Raw genomic sequence first — 10990 nt, 5'->3', positions numbered from 1 at the left:
ATCAAAATCAAGACTTGGATGATTCTATCTTAGATTGTCACCATAAATTCGGTTTCTCCTGATTGCTATGACAAAAATCTATGGACTTTCCCTTTGAATCAGGCTGAGCAAATCATGTGAAGCTACTCACAAGTCTGGAAACTGCTTGGACCTAGTATACAGGGACTCATTTGGTATAATTTAAGACTGTCAGCTTTTCCTTGATGTGTCATACTCGTGTAAGATATATATATAAAATCTTGAGTGGACTGTAGGGCATTTTGAGTGATCTTTTGCATGTGAATTGGTCACAATTCTACAGTATAAAAGTGTCGAGCCTGTTATTTTCTTGAATGCTTATCTGGTCAACAAATGAAAGGCGTATCCCTTTGTGTATTAAAATACTGAGTGAAAGATAAACTGGTTTAATGATGATTGTAGTAAACCTGCTTATTTGCAGTAGGCCTATTGCCTTTGGAAGGATTACAGGTCAGGTTTGATTTGGAATAACTACTCGGCTAAAAGCTGTTGCTCAGAAATTTAGGTTTCAACTGAAAAAAAAAAAAAATAAAATTTGACCATAAAAAAAAAAAATTTCTGGTACAATCCAGGAACATGCGTGGTGGGCTACCCTTAGATCTGCACTCTTTGGTGTAGATGTACCAGTTCATTCCTTTACTTCAACTGAGATGGTTCTATCCCTGTCAGAAATGAAAGTGAATTTTTTTGGCTGATGTGTTTGATAATAACCACGTTGATGAGAAATTTGATATTGCTTATTCCTGATTTCTCGAGGCTAAACTTAACTAGTTTAACTTTTCGGTCCTGTGAAATTGAAACTTTTGATGTTTGATGGAGGTGTATACCCAAATGGTATTTTCCTTTGTTTTATATAAAGCTCTGAATACTTACCCACTAAATTTTTGTTATTTTGCGTAAGTTAGCAAGAAGAGGAGGTACTAGCACTTGTTGCAGAATTGGTAATATTACGTTAGGTAAATGTGTTTATGATGTAGTTCCAAACTGAGGAGACCATTCCCTAAATATGAAGGCCTCCTAGTAACCTCCACAACTTGGCTTGCATGCATCTGTATGAAGTATTGCAGATACTGGGGAAGGACTGAAATGGTGTGTGACAATGGTGAGGGACATGCTCTAAAAAGTTTTATTAGTAAATGGGTAAAAGGAAACCTCTCTCTCTACTGTGCTGCTTTCATCCAAACCCAATTAAGGTTTTCAACTTAGTCTTCTGAGGATTTAAGTAAACTGGATCAGGCTTGGTATATGTTGCAGAAAAAAATGAACAAAACCCTTTTCTGAGAAGCCCTGGGGTGGATTTGTCATATTGCAACAAATGCCAAGTCACATAAAGACTTTTCCAAAATTTGTTTTGATTTTGGTAAATTGATCAAGAGGCCAAGATCCTGCAGATTTTGATAGATATTATTCATGTATATAAGGCATAACTCTGTCTCCACCTTTACCATCCAATTGTTCAGAAAAGCAATAATCTGTAGTCCCTGCAACTGCAGAGTTGTGATCACTCATTTTGCCCATTTTGTGAATATCTTGGAGTTGCACTTTAGTTAATAGGTATTACAGTACTTTGAACTTGTACTAGGTCCTCCCTAACCAAGATCCTAGGTAAGGCTGGAAGAGGGGCAATAGGGACTTGCCAGTAACCATTTATGAGATTGATAGTACAAGTTCAGGGGTCTTTTAAAGCTTTAAAGGCTGCTCATGAATGAGAGGGAAGGGACAGTGACAATGCCCTAGCTAGCAGGACAATGCCATAGAGACTAACTATATATTCATATGATCAGTTTCCAAGCACCCTCGCCACTCCAGGTAAGGCCAGACAATGGTTGCTGATCAAACCTACCATCCTTTGCTTACAAGGATAGTGAGGTGATAAGAAACTATCGAGCTTGAGCAGATCTCAAACCCTAGGCAGGCGATTGCCAAGCAGGGACCTTTCCAATAGCCCACCACAACCCTATGTTAATCATATTTGCCACTCATTTAAAAAAAATAACAGTTTATTCCTCACCAGTGTCGTACAAAGCCCCACCATTTTGCTTCAAAAGAAAGTGATTAGCAGAGCCATTATCAAACCCAATCTCCAAATGACTCTAGTACCACCAAAATGGCCATACACAGAATATTGCGCAGACATAATAAGTCAACTGAAAGAAGTTCCAAAAGAGCTTCCTCAAATGCTTACATTTAAAAGGCCACTCCTGAGCAGTAGAGGCATGCGATCGGTCACGATCATTTCAATGTCGCACTATTTTATAGAGACCAAGCATAAAAATTTATGATCAGGACCCAACACCCTATCTACCCCAAAGTTATAACTAGAGGGAGGGACAAGGCCATTGCTATTGATGACTAAGCAAGTAGAGCTATGGCCCTCCTTAAACACCCACTCCGTAGTTTCAAAGATATGTTACTACTCTTATCTAAAAGTGACTTTGCTGTTTCTTCATGGTTCATGTGATTTTGTCCTTTTGTCGAGTTAGAAAAAGGAAACCGAACTAACTGACCTAACAGGTACAGTATGTACAGTAGAATCTTCATTGAATTACAATGCAAGGTTGTCTAACTTAAATATTTCATAAGGCCAAGCTGACCATTTATTGTCAATTTACAATTTACATTTTTGTTTGGTATCATACTGTAACAAATTGGTAATTATACCTGTGCTTAAACTACATTGAGGTTTCTTCCACCTTTTCTCTTACTAAGTTTTCTACAAGCTTCTGATTTCTTTTTTCTTTCTCTGACTTTCTTCATGTGTTCTTGATCCCTTCGCAATGACCGGAATTTCTTCTGACGCAGATGCTTATCTTGTTGTTCTCGTTCTATTTTGTCATTCATCAATGTCTTGAGTCTCTTCATAAACTCATCCATCTAAAAAGAAGTCAAAGAAAAAAGCAAAACCATTATGATCACTTCCAAGGCAATATGCATGCAGCGAGACAAATTACTTCACTAAAAACCTGTAATTTCAAAATAGTTTTTAAGGGATCTAAATGTTAGAACAGCAGATAACAGTCAAATAATATACAGAATAAGAAATCTTTTTCAATAACCAAGATATATATTTCATAATTTTTTTTTATAGTTCTATCTTTAAAGAGAATTTCCCACAGCTCTTCTCCCAACATCTTGGAGAGTAAGATGAAAATTTGCTATTTACTTTATATTGTTTGTTACAACAATTACAGGAAAGCCTAAGAAGAAATAGAACTGTTCTAACACTTTGAGAATGCACTCGACTGTGAAACAAGAGTTGAGAAAGCAGAAATAAATACGGAGCAAGATAGCTAGACTAAGAGTAAATAAAAATTTCCCATTTATTAAGATCCAATGGGTATCAAAGACCTTTACAGTTCTATTCTGCAGAAACATGGACACTGATAAGGAGAGAGGGGAAAATGATTAACCAAAGAAATATTGGGTTACAAAAGAGGAACTGGTAAAGGGATGCAATATACTCAGAATGAAAACAAGCAAACTTTGAGATAATCTGGACACAGTGGTTAGGCAGAAGAGCAGCAAATATGGAAAAAGGACAAAATCCTTTCTGAGGGCTCAAAATTATGTAGAAAATGGGGATAGGTGAAGACCTATACCCAGTATAAGTTTAGACAGGAAGAATATATGACAAGAGTGGTGAGAGTTCATTTTACATCAAACCTAATAAAGGAAAAAGATGACAAAATCATTTATGGTGATAATGATGACTGTCCTGGACATTGTTCTTACATGGATAAAAGTAAAAACACTGAAACACCTATATCTATCACTTATCTAATCTACAACATTTACCCTAAGAAATAGAGGCCATTAATTAGAATTTTAGGTATAGAAGATTTGACACTTATTTCCTATGTAAAGAATAAAAAAATGTTCCGATTCTAAATAAGGCAATCTTATTGACTGTACTCAAGCCAAATGGTCATTTTGACCTTTTTCATACAAATTTTGACCTTTTGCAAGGTTTAATTATATCTTATCATATAAAACCTATACAGTAGATGCATTAAAATGACAAATTTAGAAATAATTTGTATTTTGCCTGGTGTTCAGGCCATAAAAACTTTGAGCAAGTTGGCAGACAACTCCTGGGAAAAGTGGAGGGGTAGTGGGAGAGCACTCCTGCTACTGCCCACACACTCATAAGTCTACCAATTTTGATTGCATGCAGGACTTACTAGCTGAAGGTGATGGCAGGACAAGTATGGGTAAAGAACTTCAGGTTTGTGTAGACAAAAAAATTACAAATGATTTCCTAATTTGTCATTTGTTCCGACATGAAATAGAAACACATGGGTGGATGGAAGTCCACTCAACTGGCTGAAAAATTGCCCGGGATTGCCACATCCGAGCTTAAGGAAGCTTAGGATGGTGATCCTGCCACCTCGTGAACCTGTTGGTCTTATTAACCAGAGAGGTCGACGGCCTGTGCAATAATCGTCAGTGACGAACCACTTTGTGACAATGTCTACATTTATGTAATTCATGTATGATCTCGGATTAGAATTATATACACTAAGACCTAAATAGCCCAACTCCCCCTCACCAGGAGATTAGGGTCATGACAGTCAGTGTATTTGAGGGAACCAGCTAGCAAGGGATTGGATGCTGTATCTCAAGAGATTGGACGATGAAGAAAAGAAACGGCCAGTCATTCCTTTACTGTACATTCACCCCAGACTAAATCCGCAAAATTTGCCTTCGACCAACTGGTAACTGCCCTGTAAGGAGCTAAGGAAGCTAACCACTTCCTGAGCCGCCACCACAGGGCCTAAAGAGAATGTATCTAGGGAACTGCATGTCACATCTAGCAGGTAGTGGGTAGTGAAGGTCCTCTGATGCTTCCACACACCGGCTAGGAACACCTGCAACACAGAGTTCATTTTAATGGCCAAGGACAAGTTTATGCCCCTGACATCATGAGCTCTTAGTTGTTGAACTTGATGGTTGGAGGAAGGAATAAGAGTACGGTCAATGACCTGCCTGATCAAAGATAAAATTGTGTCTTTTGTGAAGTTCCTCTTGACCCTGCCGGTGCTGACAAGCAGCTGATTGTAGTGTGGGTGAGCTCGTCGTGTACATTTGAGGTAGCGCCTTAGCACCCTCAAAGGACATAGTAACAGTTGTGTGTGGACAGATCATGGCTAGAAGGAAGAAAATGGGATATTCCAACCCAAATGATTTATTTGCAGTCAAATTCCAACTGTACTTTCTGAGACCATGCAACTTGAAGATGTAGATGAGTGAGAAGAGGATTATGATGACTGATGAATGTATATTTGATATTAAGTCGTATAACAATGAAATTGATCATGGTGAGAATGGTTACTAGAAACTAATTTCATAATTTTGGCCTTGTTAAATGTATGTCTACAGATTTTACAGAAGCCTTGGGCAATATGGTTGCTGAAGGAAGAACCCCTGGCAGTATAATGAAACCTTCAGCTAAATAGACCATATTGCTAACACTACTGTCCCAAAACAGCTTCTAGTAAAGGGTTAATATTATAATTCAAATAAAAGAAAGAAAAATTACCCAATATATCAGAAGCATTATAAAGTTCCCATAAATACACATAATACATTCTGTAGTAAGTGATATACATCTAACTTGACCTTATGCAATTATTCATCACATTACAGCGTGTCTAAGTTGACACAAATACCTCAGTTGCTTCCTTACCAATGAAGGAAGTGGAAATAGGGTATTCTACTATTAATTTGTATATTTTAAAGAAGATTTTATGTATAATTAAAGGTACCATCACCTTTTAATAATACGCCACGAGTACTAAACTGGATTAGGTTTCTGAAAAAAAATGATAAAATTTTGATTTTTCCTAAATAAGTGGCAATAACTTTTAAATGTCTTAAGCTATAAAATTTTAGTTTAAAATCTGAAATCTGCATAAAGAAACCTTCCATTTGATATATTCTGAAATCTACATAAAAAAATGTTATTTTCCTTAGTAAAATAAATTTTTGAATATACTTACCCGATGATCATATAGCTGCATCCCTGCTGCCCGGCAGAAAAAATCTACGGGAGGAATACGCCAGCGATCGCTATACAGGTGGGGGTGTACATCAACAGCGCCATCTGTCAAATAGGTACTCAAGTACTCGATGTCAACAACGAACCAATTTTCTCCTCTGTCCCACTGGTTCTCTATTGGGGAGGAAGGGTGGGTCCTTTAATTTATGATCATCGGGTAAGTATATTCAAAAATTTATTTTACTAAGGAAAATAACATTTTTCAATATCAAACTTACCCGATGATCATATAGCTGATTCACACCCAGGGGGGTGGGTAGAGACCAGCATAACAAGTTGACATTATGAGCTAAGTATTTCGTATTTCATTTTAGCAGTTATTCAAAATAACAAGCATAAAATAAATAAGTACCTGGTAAGGAAGACGACTTGAACAATTGCTCTGCCTTTTTAAGTACGTCTTCCTTACTGAGCCTCGCGATCCTCATAGGATGCTGAGCGACTCCTAGGAGCTGAAGTATGAAGGGTTGCAACCCATACTAAAGGTCCTCATCAAAACCTCTAATCTAGGCGCTTCTCAAGAAATGATTTTGACCACCCGCCAAATCAAGAAGGATGCGAAAGGCTTCTTAGCCTTCCGGACAACCCAAAAATATTTCAAGAGAAAGATTAAAAAGGTTCTGGAATTAGGGAATTGTAGTGGTGGAGCCCCCACCACTACTGCACTCGTTGCTACGAATGGTCCCAGAGTGTAGCAGTTCTCGTAAAGAGACTGGACATTCTTAAGATAAAAGACGCGAACACTGATTTGCTTTTCCAATAGGTTGCGTCGAATATATTTTGCAGAGATCTATTTTGTTTAAAGGTCACGGAAGTTGTGACAGCTCTAACTTCGTGTGTCCTTACCTTCAGCCAAGCTTGGTCTTTCTCATTCAGAAGGGAATGAGCTTCTCGTATTAACAGTCTGATAAAAATAGGATAAAGAATTCTCTGACATAGGCAAAGATGAATTCTTAACTGAACACCATAAAGCTTCAGACGGGCCTCGTAAAGGTTTTAAAATAGAACTTAAGAGCTCTTACAGGACATAATACTCTTTCTAGTTCATTTCCAACCATACGATAAGTATGGAATATCGAACGATATTGGTCAAGGCCGAGAAGGCAGCTCGTGTTTGGCTAGAAAACCAAGATGTAGAACATGTAGCCGTTTCGGATGAGAATCCGATGTTCTTGCTGAAGGCATGAATCTCACTGACTCTTTTAGCTGTGGTTAAGCATATCAGGAAAAGAGTCTTAAAGGTGAGATCTTTCAGGGAGGCTGATTGAAGTGGTTCGAACCTGTCTAACATAAGGAATCTTAGAACCACGTCTAAATTCCAACCAGGTGTAACCAACGACGCTCCTTCGTGGTCTCAAAAGACTTAAGGAGGTCCTGTAGATCTTTATTGTTGGAAAGATCTAAGCCTCTGTGACGGAAGACTGATGTCAACATGCTTCTGTAACCCTTGATAGTGGGAGCTGAAAGAGATCGCTCTTTCCTCAGATATAAGAGGAAGTCAGCTATTTGAGTTACAGAGGTACTGGTCGAGGATACGGATACTGACTTGCACCAGTTTCGGAAGATTTCCCACTTCGATTGGTAGGCTCTAAGGGTGGATGTTCTCCTTGCTCTAGCAATCGCTCTGGTTGCCTCCTTCGAAAAACCTCTAGGGCTCGAGAGTCTTTCGATACTCTGAAGGCAGTGAGACGAAGAGCGTGGAGGCCTTGGAGTACCTTCTTTACGCGTGGCAGACGTAGCAGGTCCACCCTTAGGGGAAGAGTTCTGGGAACGTCTACTAGCCATCGAAGTACCTCGGTAAGTTATTCTCTCGCGGGCCAGAGGGAAGTAACTAGTGTCAACTTTGTCCCTTCGTGAGAGGCGAACTTCTGCAGTACCTTGTTGACAATCTAGAACGGAGGGAATGCATATAGATCTAGATGAGACCAATCTAGTCGAAAGGCATCTAAAAGAACTACTGCTGGGTCCGGGATAGGTGAGCAAAGTATTGAGAGCCTCTTGGACATCGAGGTTGCGAAGAGATCTATGGTTGGCTGGCCCCAGGTGACCCAAAGTCTCTTGCATACATCCTTGTGGAGGGTCCAATATGTTGGAATTATTGTCCCTTCCTACTGCGACAATCTGCTAAGACATTCAAGTTGCCTTGGAAGAAACTTGTTACTAGTGAAAAGGCTAGACCTGTTGAACAGGAGAGGAGGTCACTTGCAAACTCGTACCATGTCAGAGAGTAGGTCCCTCCTTGCTAGGAGATGTACATCAAAACAGGGAGTTGTCCGTGTTCACATCCACTACTTTGCCTTGAAGGAGAGACCTGAAGCTTTTCCAGGTCAGACGTACTGCCAGAAGCTTCTTGCAGTTGAAATGCATTGTCCTTTGACTCGAGTTCCATAATCCCGAGCATTCCCTACCGCTTAAGGTCACACCCCAGTCTACGTCCGATGCGTCTGAGAAGAGAACGTGGTTGGGAGTCTGAACAGTCAGGGGAAGACCCTATCAAAGGTTGATAAAGTCCTTTCATCAAGTCAGACCAGACTTATCTTCCGGAAACCGGGATCGAGACCGCTTCTAGCGTCTTGTCCTTTTCCAGTGAAGAGCTAGATGAAACCGAAGAGGACGGAGGTGTAGTCTTCCAAGTGACACCAATTGAACCACGGATGACAGTGTCCTAACCAGACTCATCCACAGCCTGACAGGGCCGTGTTCCTTCTTCAGCATCTTCTGGATGGATAGCAGGGCTGGGGGTTGATCGTCTTGTTCAGCCATGTCCTCATCAGAGGGTTCCTCATCCGAAACTGATGAGGAAACGGCAACGGAGTGGGCAACGTCTGACTCGCTGAATCCGGTCGCACTGGTGGATGCGTGACGGAGCCGGACACAAGACCATGGTACTGCTGCACAGTCTGTGAACTGTCAACCATGGGAAAGCGAGGAAGTACAGCGACAACCCGAAACTGTCTAGACTGTCTGGGTTGTGCAGACAACCCCTTATCGGGTTGCTGAGGTTGCCGCACTGCGTCACAACAAGTCACCTCTGCTGGTTGTTGAACGTCTTCCCAGTGACACACTGAACGTCCACAACTACCTCCGAGAGTCGCTTAACGTCAACGTGCGACTGGCAACCCACACTGGGTCGCACCGGTGGAGGAACCATCTCAACTGGCGGACGTGAGTAGGATACCTCAGCGTCAACAGGGCGTACAACCAACCGGTAAGAAGGTTGTTGGCAAGAAGGTTCTTCTCCGTAAAAAATTCTCTATCAAGGACTAAGCTTGGACTGCATGTCTTGCAACAAAGCCCAAGGTCTATGGGAGCAGGTGTGGCAACAGACGGGGTTAGCGACTGAAGCGGAACCATTTACCCTCCCTGGAAGCATGTTATGCTTTAATTAAAGTCCATAGGAGGCTAAGCAGCTTAAGGCTCCTCTCCAAATGACAGAGTCCTCAAGGGAATATCAGAAGGAGGGAGAACAGCACTTTCTCATCTACAGGAACCATGTCCGAGAAAAGCTAGGTTATCTCAGTGAGGGTTTCACTGGTGCATAAGCAGCAGACCAGAAGGCAACGTTATGAAACTGCTTGACAGTCTGTGAACTGTCAAAAGCTGAACTGTCAACCCCAACAGGTGCGTGAGGACATACAGCACTGGTGTATAAGTAGCACACCAGAAGGCAACGTCATGTAACTGTTTGACAGTCTGTGAGTTGGCAACAACCAAAGCTGTGTGGGGAAGCCTCAACTCCTGAGTGACTAGTTTGCTGCGGGCGAGTGGCGGTAACCACAGTGTGTTGCGGAGGCTGACACACCGTGTCAAAACACGGCAGCTTGTGGTAGCTCACGCACGGCAACGGAGTGCTCCGTGTGTCTGTGGGAGTCAGCATGCATCTGGCAGGGTCGACTGCGCATGGGTGGAGGAGCTCTCACAACAAGAGTGTGGGAGCAGGCAGCCATGCCGGGCGCACAACCGTGGCAGGCTGTAGGCCAACGGGTGCATCGTCAACCTTCTCCGCAGTCGGAGTGTGGGAGCTGGCAACAACAAAAGCGGAGTGCTGGTGCGTGGGAGGGACTGCCGTGGGTTGCGGAGCATGCCGCATTGCGGCAAAACACGGCAGCTTGACAGCACCTTCCCACTGCTGATGCGGTAGCTCACGCATGTCAACGGAGGGTGCAGCATGAACATGCGTCTGGCAGGATCGACTGCGCATCGGTGGAGCTCTCACAGGTGGAGTGTGGGAGCAGGCAGCCGCAGTATCTGCTGAGCGCACAACCGTGGCAGGTTGTAGGTTAACAGGTGCAGTGTCAACCTTCTCAGCACGATACTCCTGCATGCATAAAAGACGGCAACAAACGGAGCTACTGTCCGTTGTGACTGAGGGTCTAAAACAGTTGGTGCGGCAACAGACGGAGTTACTGCCTGTTGCGGTACCACCTTGCCTCTCTCGGAAGGTGTGCAGTCGTCGGATGACTGCAGCGAGTCCGGACTGACCCAGTGGCTACACCTAGGCCGTTGGACTTGCGCGGAAGGGACCGACTTGCACTTGAAAAAGCTGCAAGATTTGGTCCATGGTTTCTGTGAGAAACCTCTTCCGCAGACGAGGAATAAATGGGCTCTCTCGTCTTTGTGTGGGTGGGGTGATCACGTCGGCAACGTGTGTAGATACACCCGAAACCACGGAGGGAAACGTCTGTTCGTCGATCAAGGCCTGTGGAACCCATAAGTCCTTCGACATTACTTCTCCCCTGGGCTTGGGAGCTTGTAAGAGGTATCGGACTAGGTGAACAACTGGCACGAACAGACGAACCCTCGAACGCAACACTGTAACACTTTGCGCATATCACTTTATCACTTTTGATTTTCTGTTAGCACTTATTTCACTGAAATCGAAACTTTAACTGATTTCTATCTGAAACACGCAAT

General features: G+C 42.3%; 1 protein-coding gene across 2 annotated transcripts in view; it reads right to left on the bottom strand.

Annotated features, from left to right (window-relative positions):
* Positions 1–2598: 2598 nt before the first annotated feature.
* LOC137653751 (ribosome biogenesis protein BMS1 homolog) overlaps positions 2599–10990 on the bottom strand; it is a 254922-nt gene continuing 246530 nt past the window's right edge. For both annotated transcript variants that reach the window (XM_068387387.1, XM_068387378.1), the window contains one exon: positions 2599–2892. In XM_068387387.1, the coding sequence (XP_068243488.1) occupies positions 2686–2892 (207 nt within the window). In that variant the 3' untranslated portion in view covers positions 2599–2685. The remainder of the gene's footprint in view (positions 2893–10990) is intronic.

Source organism: Palaemon carinicauda, chromosome 1, assembly GCF_036898095.1.
Source record: "Palaemon carinicauda isolate YSFRI2023 chromosome 1, ASM3689809v2, whole genome shotgun sequence".
NCBI classification, from domain to species: Eukaryota; Metazoa; Arthropoda; class Malacostraca; order Decapoda; family Palaemonidae; genus Palaemon; species Palaemon carinicauda.
Note: the sequence above shows the minus strand (reverse complement) of the source record. Positions and strands in the feature narration are given on the sequence as shown.